Below are 18,897 nucleotides of genomic sequence, written 5' to 3'. Positions count from 1 at the left end.
AGCCAACGTGGACTCGAATCATCATCTATTTCTGCTCAGAGGGAACTACGGCAACACAGACACACCAATAATACACACATTTTGCACACTTTGGGCACATTTATCATAGAAATTTAGAAAAATAACATCAACAGAGGAAGGAGAGTAGAGGATAATATTCTAATAAGTTCTAACCCACTTTTTGTGGTTTAATATATTCTGCCACAGCACCTTTGCCCCCAACTTACTAATTAGACTAATTAAAGTCCCCCCTGTGCACAGTTTGACACTAGAAAGCTGTTTTTAACATTCAACTAATGGAAGTGGAAAGTTTCTCTGTGCTCACCTTACAACTGAGTTATAGGCGTGTAGCTATGAGCAGGATTTGTGATGTCACAACTATTTTGTAGCCAATCGTATTACAGTATTCAAGTAGGAGACATCTCACTCTTGTCCAACAATTAAACTTTTAAAACTAAAAATCTGTGTATATTTTGAGATTAATTGCACTTTTATGTAGATTAAAAAAACTTGCAAATTGTTTTAAATGTATTGTTAAATTAGATTTTTCCATGCTGTAGTTTGGGGCTTAATTTGGTGTACATGAATAAATAGAGCAAGGTGCAGATGTTCATTTCACGCATCATATAGAAACATTTCTGTTGAATCAGAAGTATGACGCACTAACAATAACAACCCCCCCCCCCCCCCCACCACCACCACCCCCTAACCAGCACTGGAGCTTGTCACAAGCGGTCTTCCCCTGCTGTTCTACCTGTTCATGTGCAAAATAAATATGTGGAAGGCACAAATATTTAAAGCATCTACTGAAATATTACTGTAAATATGACCATTGTAAATCAGTTCTCATTGTCACAAGAAATCTAACTAGACAAAGTGAGAGCATGAGCAAATTCTGATGTATAGTTTCACTATTTTATGCCTATTAGTGGCCTTTGGAGTCATTGTAGTGTCTTGAAATTCCTAAAACACTGGCCTAAAAGTTAGTTAAAGCCACAGATCTCAATATAGAGAACAAATCTTCCTTTATTCTTCCTGAATAAATCAAATAATCCTGATATTAAAAATATCTGTACCATGAAATAAAACAGTCTTTAACACTGGTGTACTGCTAAGTAGCCCATAACAGATTTACTAACATTATCAGCAGTGCATAAAGCTAAAATGAGCACAGAATATTGAACAGAAATGAAAGGAGCAGCAGAGGGAGGGAAGCACAGTGCCCCTTTTTTAAAGAGGGTCGGAGCTTTTGATATACGATCCCCACATGTGTGTGTGTGTGTGTGTGTGTGTGTGTGGTGTGTGCACCTGTTCACATTTACACATAATAGATAGAGAGATAAGACAAGATAGATAGATTGATAGAAGTTTGGATGGAAGTTTGTGTGTATATCAGAGCCTGCTGTGTGTGTGTGTGTGTGTGTGTGTGTGTGTGTGTGTGTGTGTGTGTGTGTGTGTGTGTGTGTGTGTGTGTGTGTGTGTGTGTGTGTGTGTGTGTGTGTGTGTGTGTGTGTGTGTGTGTGTGTGTGTGTGTGTGTGTGTGTTTGTGTTCCTTGTAAGTGTTCTTGAAACAAAAATAGCTTCCACTTCTGTTCCGAGTGAAAGGGTCAGGATGTCCTTCAATCTCTATGGACTCAATTATTCAGTGAGGCCGTCCCTTGTTTGTGTTTGAACCAAGGTTGCACCCCTTTTTCTTTCATTCTGCTTTAAGTGCATGCGCTACAGATTGAGGCCGTTTGTCGGGAAAACCAAAATTACCTTGGATGAGTAAAACAAGAATGAGAATTCCTGAGTCAAGGGTCCATCGTACACCGTTATTTAATTTACTTTTTCTCTACCTGTTCTCACACTCTCTCGTTCTTTTTGACACCCATGGAATGATTTCAGCTGATTTATGATTAGCATGCGCTGACAGCCTATGAAATGCATTTCAAAGCAGCATTAAAGTAAGGTTTTATGCAAAAAGCACACCTGTTTTTATCAACCTTAATCACATAAGTGGAGCTGCAGGATATATAGAGCATCCCATCAGCTCTGATTGAGATGCCAGGAGTTCAACCTGTCTGCCAAAATTAGATCCAGGAAACGATCGTTCCTATTACGGTATTACAGTAAAAGTACTGCAGTGTTATGAGTGATGTAGTATGCAGTATTATGAGCGATGTAGTATGCAGTATTACAGTAAAAGTACTGCAGTATTATGAGCGATGTAGTATGCAGTATTACAGTAAAAGTACTGCAGTATTATGAGTGATGTAGTACGCAGTATTACAGTAAAAGTACTGCAGTATTATGAGTGATGTAGTATGCAGTATTACAGTAATAGTACTGCAGTATTATGAGTGATGTAGTATGCAGTATTACAGTAAAAGTAGTGGTTTGGTCCTCTGACTGATATATTATTATATATGACATCATTAGATTATTAATAGTGAAGCATCAGTGTTAGAGCAGCATGTTACTGTTGTAGCTGCTGGAGGTGGAGCTAGTTTACACTACTTTATATACAGTTAGCTAGTTTAGTCCAGTGGTTCCCAACCTAGGGGTGGGGCCCCTCCAAAGGGTCAGCAGATACATGTGAGGGGTGGTGAGATGATTAATAGGAGAGGAAAAAAGAAAAAAAAAGTTCTGATACACAAATGTTTTTTTAGTTTTTGGACTTTTTCTCTAATCTTTGATTTTTGCTGAAATATTGAATCATTTGAACATTTATTGAAATGAAATTATTTGGTAACAACTCATAGACATCTGAAATGTGAGCCTGACTACACACTGCTTTTTGTAAGAAAACCACTGGTTTCATCTTTAACAACAACTACGTTTACATGCACATTATATTCCAGTTTTTGTTCTTATTCCAAAAGAGACAATATTCTTACTAAGCTGTTCACATGGCTAATGAAAATGAATATTCCACTAATGTAAATGCAGAGTTTTCAGGGTTTCCCTATGCTCCAGTGGGAATGGGAATCCCAAAATCCCCACAGGCACTGAAGTAAACCAGCGAGGTGAAAACCATTAGTGAGCTGCTGCTTGATATTTATAAGTGATATTGATAAGACTGATATTATACATTTATAGACACAGGCACATCCAGTATCTAGGTTGTTCAATGCTTCCTACAAGTGATTTTGCTGCATCACACCGAGTCGTCAGTCAGGATAATAACCAATCCCCCTACGTCCCTGTCATGGAGAAGGCGCACTCTTTTTTTTCCCCGACTCTCCATTATCCTCTCATTCCTCTCCTCTGTCTGCCTCCCTTCTCTAGGGGAAAACAGGAAAGAGGTTGTGTGTCACAAACTGCGGTAAAAACCCCAATTGAGATGCATATTCCGAATGCTCCTAAAACCTGAATAATATAATATCTGCATGTTCCATATCTTAAATGGAAAATGCTACATTAGAAATAAAGCCTAATTCAGAGAACCCAAACAGAATATCCTGTTTCCTGCTATTTGAAATATTGTCATACATATACAGTATGATAACAGTGGAATATAAGGTATTTTTAAAGCTTGTTATATTATCCTTTGTGTCAAATCTTCATCTGAAAAGTAACTAAAGCTGTCAAATAAATGTAATGGAGTAGAAAGTATAGTAGTTCCCTCTGAAATGTAGTGAAATATAAAGTAGCATCAAATGGAAAAATACTCAAATAAAGTGCACACAATTTGTACTTCAGCACTTTGTAATTACTTACTTAACACCACTGATTAAGAGTAAAAAGCAACAAAATAAATGAATAAACTTTGTCCTCAAACCAAGAGAGAGAAAGGAGGATCACATTGCCTCACACAGATAAGACTTTTTTTTAATATAGCAGGGATTTCATATCCCATAAAACCCAAAAAGGCTTTTTCTTTTTCTTGTAAAATAATCTTCATTTCGCAACATTAAGAAATATTTGAATGAAGACAATTCATTTAAAAAAGTCCTGTTTTTTTGTTTTAACTAGAGGCAATTAAAAATAATTACAGTGTTGATTTCTTATCACAGTCTGCAGAAAAGTGAAAACAAACTAAAACATTTTCTGTGAGCTGACAGCATTCCATCACAGCAAATTAAAGCAGCTTCTGTGCCGCATCGCCGTGACCTGCTCGCGTTTTGGGTCTGTAATGACATCTTTAAAATGTGCACGCTGACTAATAGATGCAGGATTCTGTGTGCCAAGAAGACTGAAGGCTACGCTCGATTGATGGCGCGCCAATCAGAATAATAATCTCCATTCCTGACTCACTGTCGCTCTCTTTTGTCTGTCTTTTTTTCTATTAATTATGGGAATGATAAATGTGTTCATTGTCGATATGTCAGAGACTCAAGTGTCGGCTAATTTGGTTGGCTCCTGTTTGCAGTAGACAACCTTGATCTCGGGATGAGTTAGGATTCGATAAATGACTTTCTGCCTCCGTCAGCAGAGCTTCAACCAACAAAATGTTAGAAGTAGAAACAAAATAACAACGAGAAAAAGATCTTTATATGCAGAAGTGATCAGAGGAAAGGGAAGAGAAGCAGAAAAAACAGAACTTCAGTCCAAATAGTAAAAAGCGCAAAAGCTGTTCACGCTCACACACTCGCAGAAAATACACACTGACACAGCGTGCATGTGGAGACGGCTTTTTTTTGTCTCGGACTGTAAAATCAAACAGCCCAGACGCACACACACACTCACACGTACGCACACAGCTGCTTTGAAAAATTGCATCTGTCAGACAGGGACGTTTTCTGTAGGCACAGGATGACATCTCTTCAAAGATTATTCATGTAAACACATTTATGTGGACTAATGTAGATCGCTGTCTGCGCTGGATGGATCAATCCTTTTCAACTCACCAGAGATGTATACAGACTGACGTGTTAGGAGAAAGACAGGAAAATAAATAGAAAGAGAGAATGATGCTTTCTTTTTCTTCTTCTTCATGCTTCATTTCCAGGTTAAGTAAGGTTAAGTATTCCGAGGTTAATGTGTTGTGTCATGGAAACGATATTTCTGCAGTTTAAGTAGTAAAATTATTGTATCCATAGTTACTGAGTTTTTCAGGTAGATCTTAATGAAACCATAATGATGTATATAAAAAAACAACAGTTGTAATTAGTGTGAATGAGAATATTTGTGTTGCTAGATTTGGTCTGTAATTGAAACAACATGGATCAATAGCTTTGTAGAGAGGGATAATTGCTGCAAATCTCAAGTCAGCATCACTAGGAGCAGTCCATTTGTTTTGTGTGTGTGGGTACGGTTTGAGAATGTGCACACCAGACCAAGCTGTGGGGGTGGGGGTGTCTGTTTTTTACCTGACAGAGTTAAATATGAATTAGAACATACAGCAAAATGTATATGTTCTACTATGTCTCTATTACAGACTGTTTATGTAAGTAAACTTTCCGCAGCCCCCTTTTAAAGTAAGAGTTACACGCTGCTTCACCGATTCACAGAAACTACAACAGTGCAGAGTACAGGAGGAATTTCAGGGAGCACTCAGAGAAATCGAATGACATTTTAAAGAACAACCATCGAGTAGAAATCGCACAGAGGTCATAAAAATGGCAGTCCAAGTTGGTTTTTAAAAGCTTTTTAAAATGTGGCACTGAAATGACAGATTTGACACTCAGATTTGAAGAGTAATCACCACAAATTTGAAGAGGATCTTCATTTAAGAGAGAAATATTGGAAGCTAAAGTAATGCCAGTATTTTTTTTTATTAATTACACCTTTGAGCTATTTCGTACAGATTAATTAAATAATTCCTACCATTGAATAAAGTTGAGGTTTCTAAGCTTAACTGTCCCCTGTTATATTATTTATTTCTTTTCACAACTATATTTAGATTCATTCTTTTTTTTTTGGGCCATATTGTGCATACATTATGGTGTGTAAAGATGCTATGCTACACATAAAAGGGCTGCCAGATACATGTTTCAATTTCAACTTCAACCTGCCCGTCAAGCCTTTCATAAGCCGTCATTACACTCATTTACAATCAAAATTAGGGCACTACATTATGCTTGATAAGTGTAGGCGTCTTCCTGCATATAGATGAGCTTTGTGTCATGCGTGTGTCTGCTTTTTTCCAACCCTGCTCAGCTGTGGCCTTCAATAGCCGGCCATTTCACCTTTGAAAAGAGGGTCATATCACATCCTTTCATCTTTACATCCCCCTTAATTTGCTACTGGAGTGCAGCAATAAATAAAACATCAACATGGGATTTACATAGTAAGGTGATGACCAATTAAGCCTTGAGCGATTTCCAGTAGAAGTGTTTCTGTATAAATGGATGTAGTACGCTGTGAATGTGATAATAAAAAAAGAAGAAAAAAAAGTTGATTTCCAACACAACTGTCACACGGCTGCAAATAGCTGACTGACACTTCCTCGTAGGTGAAAATGATCTGCTTTGACACTTCAGTCAGTTGTAGGCTGTGAAGAGCTTTAACCGATGTTTAAAGGACGTATTATTTTCGTTTTTGGCTCATGGCAAAGATTCATGTCCAGTATCTGCATTGGAGCTAATAGCTGTCTATTCCAGTCCGGCCTGATATGTGTCTTGTTGGAAACGTGATGCCTTTTGGATTACTTGTCTTTGTGAACACATTGAGGAAAAGTCTAAAGCAAAATTTAGTATTTAAAGAATCTGCAAAACATTCACTATCACTGTATTGCATATGTTTTCTACACAATATCTGCTATTAGCAACTGAAGCATAAGTAGCATTTTCGTGGCAACTCAGCAGTCAATAATGAGATGAAGCACAAGAGGCTTCATGTTGACATTTTCCATATTTAAAGGACAAGGCTGGCAGTAATCTGTATTTCTGTTATAAGCAGAAAATTGCATGAAATAACACATTTTCTATCGCAGCTGTGTACTGTAGTTTTTACATAGTTGAGACGTAGCAAGTCGTAGCATCACCCATCGTTTGCATTGGAGCCAATTCGAAGCCTGGAGTTGTAGTTAATGGTCCGCGCCTTATTTTCCATTTGGAGCCAGGACCTTCCAAATAAGGAGTGTGAGGTGTTGCAACATTAGCTCCTTTAGCTAAATTCTTCTAACAGTGAAAGTATGTAATCAAGTAACATTGAACTCGCCAATATATTGCAACAATAGTCCAAATCAGGGAGATTCCCGGAGCCGTCAATCACAGCTGTCACTCAACGCCCACACAGCAGACATCAAAGCTACTACAGTTTAAGTCTTCCACAAGCACATGAATGTAGTGATTGAGACTATAATGGTTTGTATCCAAAAATATATTGACTTAGTATTTTTAGAGAAGTTGATGCTTTTTGAATGGGCGTCAATTGGAGCCAAAGATTTTTTTGGAGCCAGCAAATGTTTCAACACATGTTGTTCAAATGGGAGGAAATAGTGTGTTTGGTGGGCTACTTTCAAGAAATGCCAAAATTATTATCAAAATTAAACAAGACCTTGCTTATGAACGCAAATGTGTTCCCTTCAAAACATGTTTGATAAAGCAAATGAGTAGTATATAAATGTTTGTGGATACCAAACACAAATTGCTAAAGCTGAAACTACTAATCAGTTAATCAAACATCAGAAAAATAACTTTGATAATCAAGTTATGTATTAAGAGAGGATTTTCTGCATTTCTGTTTGATCTGATTGTAGACCAAGACACATCTTGGGGTTTGAGAAACCCCACTGTATGTGGGGCATTTGTCACAATTTTCTTATATTACAGACTAAAAAATTATCAAAAAAACTGCTAGTTGTGGCTTAATAAATCACACATGGTAGTTTTTAAGATGAATTCTGATATTTTATTTGACTCAATATGTTAAAATGTGATTGAATTTGGGCAAAAGCGTGTAAAGAGGGCTTTGCAGCAGCACATGTTCTTTTCCTTGTCATGCTTGTCTCAAGACTTGACCATCCGTAACCCATCTCCTCCATTTCATTTCTCAGGTAGGTTCAGTATTGGTGATATTAATGCGCAATCATCGCTTCTGCTTGGTCTCACATACTCAGTGTATTTCATGGACAGAGCAGGTGTTCCTTATAATTTCTACGCTTGGTGGGTACACATTGGCATGGACAATAATCAAGCCGAAAATTCAGGAAGCCACCCACTCACCAGCTCAGGCACAGATGACAAGAACACAGTGTCGATGTCAAAGTGTGTCCATCTTTGTCAGTTAATTTACTGGCGGTGTTATCCGACTCTCCCAGCACCAGCTATAAAAGCCCAGCACTTTCACTCAACTTTAATGCCGCTAATGCTGTTTAATCACTCAAGCATTCATCACAGTATGTCCTAAATTACTATCAGCTCCATTTGCCATTGCATCATCCCAGCCAGTGCCCATTACCATTGGGGCAAATGAAGAAAGATAATGTGTTTTGTTCAAATGCAGATGAGAAGCTTCCTGGAGTTTGGTCACTGACCATGTCCTGCAGCACTGGAGACAGTTGTCGAGTGTGTCTGTGAGATCAATATAGATCATGCCTCTAACACACCATAGGGATTTGACCTGGTTTTTCATGTGGAAGTCACACAGGCACACAAACACAGGGATACACATTTAGTTCAAGAGGAACAAGCGCGCTAAATGGAGGTCCCAAGACACATGATGAATTGGACTCAAGCAAGAGGAAAAGTGCAGGTCCAGCGTGTGCAGTGTGGTGTGAATAGAAAAAAAGTCAGGCCAAACTGAGGAAATCAGTTGTTTTGTCTCTTTGTTCTGTCACTGACAGTGTAACATTTCCAAAGAGTAATGGATAAAAAGGGGAAGAAACATCGAGGCGCACAGAGAGAGGCAGAGACGGACATAAAAGAGTTTGCAACTTTGCACTAATTCCAGTCATTCAACCCTGGGGGAAGATGGGGATTCACATTCCAGTGACCACAGTGCATCGGCCCTGACAGGGTGAGGCCAATCAGCGCTTACAGAGAGGAAAATCACTGGAATGTCAAAGCGGGATCCCGCTCTCTATATGAAACAGAGTTTGGGCTCCCACAGCGAGCCCATCCATGCCCCACTGACCCACTACAAGCTGAAGGAGTTTTTAATTCACAACAACAACAACTGTATTATTCTTGCTTGTGTGTCTCAATGTGTGTGTGTGTGTGTGTGTGTGTTTGTGCTTGTTTGAGTCATGCACTTTACATTTTAACAATGGCAAAGAGTTTACATAACTTGTAACGATGGACATTTGCAGTATTGCAGAGTACAAAATAAAATTATGGGATTTTCTTATTTAGTAGATGCAAGAATAAACACAATTTGCATAGCTAGCAGTTATAAATAGAAATAAGGACATCCTGGAACAGCTCGACTCTGTCAGCAGTTTCAAAGGGTTTGAATTTAGATGTGGGAACAAATTCAAGGGCTAAATGTGTTAGCCATGCTAGCAGTGGGGCTCTAGGCCTTGCAGTGTTGGTCTGGTGATCCACCACTTTGGTCCTGATTGAAATGTCTCAAACATTGTTAGTTGTACTGCCATGAACACCACCAGCAGGGGAACATTTGTGGCTCAGATTAAAGATGCATGTAATTGCAAAAGTTATGTTACATAAGTACTTGAACCTGCTCTATATAACTTTCTTTCTTGTGAATAGTAGATACAATAGTAGCTAATGTGCCTTGCTTGAATTCAGTGTTGCAACAAGGACTTTTATGGTTTAACAATGAGGAAAATGTGTTGTAGGGTAAAGACCAGACAACATAAAATCATCATCATTTTTTGCATCTTCATCACCTACATGACCTTGAGTAATGTGGCATCACTAATACTCCCTTTCCAGGTTGAAGTATTATTTCGTCGATAGGAAGCAATTTGTTAAAATTGGATATTCTAACTCCAAACATGAACTGTCAACAAAGGGGTACCCCAAGTCTCAGTGCTGGGACCCCTACTTTTCATCATCTAAGTCCTCCTTTTGGGTCACATAGTCAGACCTCATGGACATACTTGTCATTTCTATGCCGACGATACATAACTGTACCACCAACTGCCCTTCTCTATCACCAATCAACTACCTATGCTCAACCTTTCCACCAACAAAACAGAGCTTAACCAAGACAAACATGGCGACTTCTGAAACTACTTTAGTTTCTAAAGCTACAATGCTTCACTAAAACTGCCCTCTCTCACCTGACAAACATCCCCAAACTGCAGCCATGTCTAGCAGAGACCCTCAACTATGCCTTTGCTACATCTTGCCTGGATTACTGTAACACACTCCTAATTGGACTGCCCAATAAAGCCTCGAATGAATTCCAGTATGTCAGAAGTTCCTGGTATAAATCCCTCTTTAAAAAGATAATAACATAGAACAATAGTCCATTTGCTTAATTATTACACAACTTTGTTATGCAGTCAATTCTAATTGACCAGTAAAAGGTCATCTGGTCTGTTTGTTCAGACTTCTCTTTCACATTTAGCCAAAAGCATATGGTCTGTTTTGTTGATTTCACTTCAAATAACCTCACCTGAAAGATGTTGCTGACCATTGCAGACAGTCCCGCTTTTCCATGCAAGCTTCCCAGTGGCTTTAATTTGTAATGAAAGCTTTTTGTATCGGTTTCATCTTTACTGTCAATTGATTGATGTCTTTTGTAAGCAGCCATGTAATAAGCAGGATCCAGCGGGAAGGAAGTCACCCTAGTAAAATAAGCACTGTTATCAACAGCCTTCCATTTAATTGCTGAATCACCCTGCAGGGGCTTCAGTTGTAATAATGACCAGTTTGCTATCCATTATTCTTTTATTGTGCAAATCACAACATACACAAGCAACACCTGTGCAATGAAATGCAATCAAGTGCAATAGCTCCGCAACAGAATATACCTTTGTTACCCTTCCATTTCCTTTTGTAGTGACTCTGTGTTATGGGAATGGATGTGACTATAGGGTTCACACTATTTGCTAAAGTGACTGTGCATCTCCGACTGGCTCCTCAGAGTCCAGAGTACAAACACAATTTAATGAACTATGAGTTCAACTACCTAATTGCACTTTGGGAGGACTACTTAAATGGCCTCTGCAAAATGTCTGCATAGTAATGCACTGCGTACAGTTGCACTCATTTAAAATGCAGTGCACGTTACCTTTATCTGTATTAAGATATACAACAAGATTATACCACCATAAACAAGTTTGCTTTATCACTTGCCCCGAGTTATTAAAGGATAGGTTCACAGTTTTTCATGTCTGCCTTAAAACATTATTCAAATGAGCCCAAATGAACATTAAAACTGTTTTTTTCTCTGTGTAATCATTCCTACTGTTCATACCGACCATTAGAAGATCCCTTCAAATGCGCTAACAATGTAGGTGATGGAGGAGATAACCCACTGAAAGGGAATTATAAAAACATGTGTCAGTATTCATTTGGGCCCCTGACTATTGTTTTAGGACAGACTTAAACAATTGTGAACCCATCCTTTAGCCTGCATCATTTCCCAGACTAAGTTAATTTGTTTCAGGGAAAGAGCAGCAATAATGACATCATATGGTTAAGACATGCAGACATAATGTACAGGAATAACATCACGGTCACTGAAATCATTAAGGTTCTTTGTAATCTAATTCTGAATGGGCAGATCTAATCTTAAATAATATAAGTCGCAGGCTAGTGCTGACAGCAAAAGAGGCTAAATTGCTTTTATGTCTGGAAATATTTAATGTTGCCTGGCAACAGCCGCAACTCAACATCTGGTAAGTTCCAAGATAAAATGTTTTCATTATAATGTCTAGCTCAGTTAATATTAGGAAAGGGATGCATTTTGTTCCCCCTTAGAGAGTTTGAGAGAAAAATTTCCAAAATTAAAAATGCATATATTTGAATGTATTGACAGCAACTGACTAAGGCCTTTGCAATATACATAATGAAAGGCTGTCTCCATTTAGTCTTCTGCACTTGATTCAAGGCCAAACAACAGACGGCTTATGCTTTCAGTTGTCTAAGAAGTAGCTATTTTCTCATTACCGCTCATCAAGCTTTCAGTTTCACCATTTCAGATGTTTTATGGCATCTGATCTGTGCGTCCATAATGAAATATGCATCGATCTTTGAGCTGGTCTTCTTCCAAAACCATTTTTGCCTTCTCGCCTTTTAGTTAGAACTTTGTTCTTGGACTTTCAATTGATGTGAAAAATCCAGTTACTAAAAAGGCAAAAACAGAAAGCAGGAAGAAAAAATAAAACTGACAGAAAATAACACTTTAAGGTAAGCTGGAGCCTGACAGAAGGTTCTCTCTTCTTTGCAGACACACAAACTGCTGTCTAACGTGATAGCAGAGAGCTTTCATAGCAGAATCTCTGTGGCTCTTCAGGATTTTTAAACTCACTGATTTGCTTAATCCGAGCTGATCCACAGGACATGAACAAAGCGTCCTAACCTTTTTTTTTCCTGGATTCCTCCTCCACTAAAACAGCTCCGGTTGATCTGTGGCGGCCCACACGACCTCTAAATACACTGTGAGAAATGTCAGCATTCATGTATGATGTGCTTATGTCAGACACTGGACAAATGTGTGTGTGTGTGTGTGTGTGTGTGTGTGTGTGTGTGTGTGTGTGTGTGTGTGTGTGTGTGTGTGTGTGTGTGTGTGTGTGTGTGTGTGTGTGTGTGTGTGTGTGTGTGAGCACAGAGAGAGGCATAAAAGAGTTGAAAACAAAGAAGAAGAGGAATCTTTTCACTCACCATATCGATGGATGACACAGGCCCAATGCTGTTGACATATATTCCCACATCGATGACTGTTGGTTTCACTGCAAGAGCCAGAAGGTAGAAGGGGTGAGTGATGACAGCTGCACATATTGAAGTTGGTACATATGTGAGATTTATACATACAATCATTCAGTTTTATTCGTCATTTGTCAATGTTTTCATCCTGCAGTTAGATGTGACTGAACCTGAGCGGCCGTCTGTAGCCAAAGATCAAATCAAATTCAAAACAATGGCGATCATCATTCACAGTGTCACCTTGATGATTAAAATAATCTATTTCCTCTTCCGTGAAGGCAGAACCATCCATTTATCTATCCACAGAAGAAAGATTTACACTTTGAGAGATCAGAAAAGCTCCACAGTGCTTCCTGGAGCAGTTACCTTGTTACCATGGCAATTAATAGCATTTCCAGTCAGTATGTAGGAACTTAACTAATTTTGCTTGGCAACAACATTTGGGTTGATTCTAGGAAGCAAAGTCTGAGGCATCAGAAATGTGGAACATTGGACCTGAATGGTCCGAGAAGATAATTTCATTAAGTGTAGTTTTATTTAATAGAGAGAGAGAGAGAGAGAGAGAGAGAGAGTGAGAGAGAGAGAGAGTGAGAACTTGCATCAGACAACATAGCCGATTTTGAAGATGCTTATAGGAAGTGCCAGAGAATGATTGATGCTAGTGAACAAACATTTCATTGAAAACTCACATCATTGGTTCCATGTATTGCTCTTGCTGTGTGTGTTGCCATGTTACCATTACCCTATTGTCTATATGTAAAAAAACAACAACATATATTTCCTCTGAATACACAATACAATTGTACTGTATATCCTGCACATTTTCCATCTACACAGCAAACTGTTGGATTTTTTTTTTCTCACTACCTTTCCTAAAGTAGTAATAACCTAACACATCTGACACCCACACATAAACACACACACTCACACCAGATAGATGATGTTTGACATGATGTGTTGCCTCATGGCCACAACATAACCTGTGATTATATAGCCTGGAACAAAATGTTTCTAGATGTTTATGAGAACTTATGAGCACATTTCTGTTCTCATAAATCCTCAGAAGATATTTAAGTTTTCATATGGGCTGCAATGCCACAAAGGACGAGTTAGACACGTTATTGAAGTGGCTATCCTGCTACAGCTGCCAAAGAAAAACATTACAACAGCTACATCTACAACAACATGCTGAATCTTTTAGCATACAATGCTTTTGGCATCTGAATGGCACCACTAACAGCTCCAAAAAAGGCAGTTTGTAGGGTACAACCAAGCAGACAACTAACAAATGACACTTTATTTGTTGTCTATGTTTTAGAAAATTTGCATTCTAAAAACGTATCAATCATTTCCGCATAGATGAGAAATGCATAATTGACTTCCCGGTCAATTAACCATTAAATGTTCCAAAAAATGAATGCTGACAAGGTGTCGTGACTTCAGTTAGAACACGTTTAAAAATATGTCACCAGTTTTCTCTCTCATTCTCTCGCTCTGTACGTCACGGGACAATAACTACAGCTCTTCACTTCTGCGATGGCACATAGACATACATACAGTATGCAATTTTCTCCCTTTTGAGTGCTGTTGAAAACAAGAAGTGCAGAAACCTTTTTTTCCCCCCACACAACAGTCTAAATGTATGCTATGAGTTGTTTTGGTTACAACACACATTATGAGGTTAAGCACAGTGCATGTTTGAGAGCTCTTGTGCATCTAACCTCGCAAGATGGTATAATAGCTGGTTTGAATTTGCGGCATCGTGACCGGCAGCTCAGATGTGTCTGGATATAAAGTGAGGAGGCAAAATCGCCATTTACTGTCATTTTCCGTGCCAAAGGTTAAACATTGTGCCAAGTGGTTTGTTGTGGAAACACTGCAGGATGTATAAGTGGACTCTTTTTGACAATGGCCAAAAATAGTGTTGTGTGATATACACTACATACGATTTTACAGATACACTCCCTGCACTGTTGTGAATATTTAAGGAGTGTGGAAAAAGGCTTCAGCGCATTGTTGTGAGTGACTGCCTTTGCCTCTTTTATCTGCACTGTACAATTAAATTATTAAGCGTTACACTGAAGCGCTGTTGCTGCCCTGTTTTTTTAGATGTCGGCACAGCTTCCATGGAGCACAGATCGTATAAACTTCAAAAACCACACAATTATGTTTAACTTTGCCAGTTTATACCCTTTTTCTCCCTGAAGGAAAGGTGTACTTAACCCCCTGACCTGAGTTCTTGATCAGTTGAGCTGCTCGGTAGAAAAACAAGGAGAGCTTGTTATGTCAGTGTCTGAATGAATATGAAACAGATTGATGTTGTTCTCAAATAAATCTTCCAGGTACCAATACAGGTTGATATCAGAAAGCAGATAAGAAAAGGAATAGACTGTAATTGGTAGCTATTAGGGTTCTCATGTGGATATCTACAGACAGCTATAAACTGATGGCAATTTGCATGTAATCTAATAATGTGATGTGTCATATGAAAAGAGACACTTAATGAATCCATGACCCACATTACATTCATTTCAACTGTTTGTTGTTTATGGTTCATTGACATTGAAGGCCGCCTATATTGTTAAATTATCTTCATCTTCACAAGTCCTATAATTTGAGTGCTCTGGGATGTTGATATGAGTAACAGAAATCAAGTGCACGCGGGCGTGTTCATGTGTGTCTGCATGTTGTGTCCCCCAGGGACCTGATGTGCTGGGCCACTGATGCAGACAGTTTTGGTTGGTGGAGGCCTGCTGGGAGGCGTTGATTCAATTCCAGCAACATGTTATGCTCCACCAACTGTACAATGAGGGATAACAATGCAAGAGCACTTTTGAAATTAGTGGGGATTTGTATTCATTCACAAATACAGCATCCACTTTTAACAATACTTTAAAATGTTGCCTATTGAGATTGTAGCCATCGCAGTGAAGAAGTTGATGGTCACAGTTTTTGCCATATCGCTCTGGCTGGCAATGTCAGTTGTTTGGTCCAGGCTATTTAATGGATTGCCATTAAATTTGGTACTGACATTATTGGTGTCCAGTGAATCAATCCTAATGACTTTGGTGGTCCCCTGACTTTTGGTCTTGTGCCAACAGCGGTTTGACATTTGTGGTTTTGAATGAAATGTCTAGACAACAATTGGATGGTTTGAAAGAAATTTAATGAAGACATCGTGTGTCCCCCCCAAGATGAATCTTATCTTTGGTGATCCACTCACTTTTCATCTCTTGCCATCACCAAGTTCAAACTTGCTTTATGACTAAATATCCCTCAAAGCTAATAACATTCCCATCAGTCTCAGTTGTACGATGTGTTTAGTGCTAATTAGGAAATATTAGCATGCAAAGATGGTGAACATGGTAAATGTTGCTGTTGCATGTTGTAGCCTTTATGTTGTTTGTAATTTTTATGTTTATTTTATGTTCATTGTCACTGTCCTGGAGAAGGCATAGGCAGCAATGTGCGTCCTCACATGCAGTACTACAGTCAGTCAATAGGAGTCACAAATGCAGCAATAAGACAATCCCTCACTGGCTTCCCACCTGCAAATACTGGGAGAGTTGATTTCATTTCAATGCACAGCCAAGTAGTATGCAACATTACTGGTAATTGAATCAAGTTATCTGTGGTGGAAGAAAAATATTTTGACCCCATGCCTTCCTTGTGCCTGGAAGAGATGTGTTTCTGTTCATTTCTGCTTTTCATCATTTTCAAGTCACTGCAGGGTTTCCTGTTAGCTTCTTTCTAGCATCTCTAACCTTTTTTTGATCACTGTCTGGCACCATGTCTGGGCATCAAGCCTACATTTCGGCTCACAGTCAAATTGTGATTGTCCATTTGGGGAAATCTGGCAGTAAAGGCATGTGGGACAATACATAATAATGCCCAAATTATAGGGAAATACATATGATGCATTCATTGTTCAGTCAGGGTAGTCAGAGGCTGGTGCATATTCTAGAACGGAGAGGGAGAAAAACAGGGAAACCCCAGGACGCACTTCCAGTTTCTGACTGACTGAACAATAGTCTCATGTTTTGAACAATTACCGCCAACCAACTGATTTGCATCTCTTAGATTTATGCCATGGAAACACAACATGAGGAAACCTATAGGTGACACTACAAAACGCTCCTGTGAGAGCCATTTACAGTAGAAATGACGACAACTGAAAGACCACAGAAGTGGAAACATTAGTCGGTAAGCTGATCTGTTACAGCTATGCAGGGCTGCAGCATTTGGAAACTGGGACAACCTGAAGGGAATTGTTCTTAATTTACATCACACTGGATGAACAAGGTAGTTGATGACTCTGAATCTCTATAAGATATGTTTTACCTAGACATGAGTCAGCATGGTCGACTGAGTTACAGTAATCACCTTTTCTTTTCACACAATTTCTTTACCAGTGAAGTACGACAGTTCATTGTTTTCAGCCCTTTTTCAATCTATTATTTGTTCCCTCTTTGGAAATGAGGGTGAGTCTTTTTAAACAAGCCTTCACAAAAACTGAGCCGACCTGACATATGTCCAAATAACGCATGGCAGATTCTTGTGTGATGGTGCATAGGTAACGATGACAACGCTGTAAAACTGAATATTCAGGACATGTTTTTCTCTCTTTCTGTCTTTCTTTTTTTTATACTCTGCAGTCTACTTTGAGAGCTTGTTACCTCTTTTTCATCTCTCAAAGAGAAAAATAAAGTTGAAAAGAATTCGAGTTCTAATCAATATAGGAAAAAATTCAACGTCAACCTGACTTTCCACCTACATATCTACCCGTCAACCCAGTTCTCCATTTCTAATGGGACTGTGATCCATAGAGGCCAGATACATTCTTCTTCCTCCTCTTCATGTTGTTCATCCTCCTGCTCGTCTTGCTTTTCAGAAAAGCATGACAAGACCCATCTGTATTACTGAATTACCCTGTGGGCTCGATTATGAAGAAGGGCTTTTTATGCCTGCTTGGCCTGGCTGGCATGACAAATGCATTACGCATTGTCAGCCTCGGCAAATACAGACACATGTACACGTAGATGCACATATCCCAGCTGACCATTCAACTCCCATATGTTCAGTGTCCAAGGAGCGCTGTACTGGGAGTACTGCAGGCCTCAGCAGGCTGTCAAATGGTATCCCTAGGGTTCGCCTCACATCTTCAGTCTCACTTTCGAAATTAATGTGCTGTAAAATACTTCATCATGTCATGTTTACTGAAAGTCATCTACAGGACTGAAGGCATCCAAGCTATTTGCCTCAGTCGATTCCATCAGAAAAACCTTGTTTTATGAAGGCTCATAATTACAGGTGCAATGGATCTACTCTGTCCAACCTAAGGCACCTGTCATATGTCAAAATTGATTTTAGACCAGAATCTGACTTTTTGACTTAAGTTTTAGTATATCAAAAATGATTATGCCATTGAAAGGTATTGTTTCTATGACAACAGCAGGTACCTAAAAAAAAAAAAAAGAGAAAAAAAAGAAAACGGGGTAAAAACAAACTGGGGAAACTTTTTTTCCTATTCATTAGCACATAGAAACACAAATGATATATCAATTATTTAGGATTAAGTTATGACCACCAGTTTTAATTATCTCAATGTTGCTTCTGAATAATCATGTTTTATCCATCAGTTTGGCTTGATGGACAGCTTTAAATACTTAATTACAGCTGAGCCTCGGCTGCTGTTTCCATGGAAAAGTCAGAGGGGGGGAATCATAGCGATACAATTTAAAAGGCTTGCTTGTTATATTTATGAATAAAACACTGCAAAACTGATCCAAAATTTACAAGTATATTGATTCAAGCAGCAGATCGCTTGTTTTCTCAACATCATAATCTTTAGCTTCCATCTGCTCTTAGTAGTGCACATAGTAGGATTGTAAGCCTGTGGATTGGATGTTTCACGCCAAAATATTGTACTTAACTTCTATGTTCATGTACATAGGCTTGTACCTTCTCAGGAAAGTAGAAAGCATAATTTATGAATTGCAGTCTTTCATTTTCTGATCACTCGGTGTAAACAAAGATTATTTCAGTTGAACAAATACAGTCTGCAAAAAAAACACAGCCTCTGCTCTCATGGGTTATATAGTTCAAGTGGGCTATGGATCCACAAGAGTATAGTCTGCACACACTATAATCCATCACTCCATACTCTGCTGCACTGGTACAGGCAATGTCA

General features: G+C 38.8%; 1 protein-coding gene across 1 annotated transcript in view; it reads right to left on the bottom strand.

The window, feature by feature from the left end:
* The window catches only part of LOC134006596 (gamma-aminobutyric acid receptor subunit gamma-3-like), a 95,084-nt gene that overhangs the window by 56,888 nt on the left and 19,299 nt on the right, over window positions 1-18,897 (bottom strand). The window contains exon 3 of the mRNA XM_062445521.1: window positions 12,666-12,733. Coding sequence (XP_062301505.1) covers window positions 12,666-12,733 — 68 coding nt within the window. The remainder of the gene's footprint in view (window positions 1-12,665; window positions 12,734-18,897) is intronic.

This window comes from Scomber scombrus, chromosome 24 (assembly GCF_963691925.1).
Source record: "Scomber scombrus chromosome 24, fScoSco1.1, whole genome shotgun sequence".
Taxonomy (NCBI): Eukaryota; Metazoa; Chordata; class Actinopteri; order Scombriformes; family Scombridae; genus Scomber; species Scomber scombrus.
This window is presented reverse-complemented; position numbering and strand designations above follow the sequence as displayed.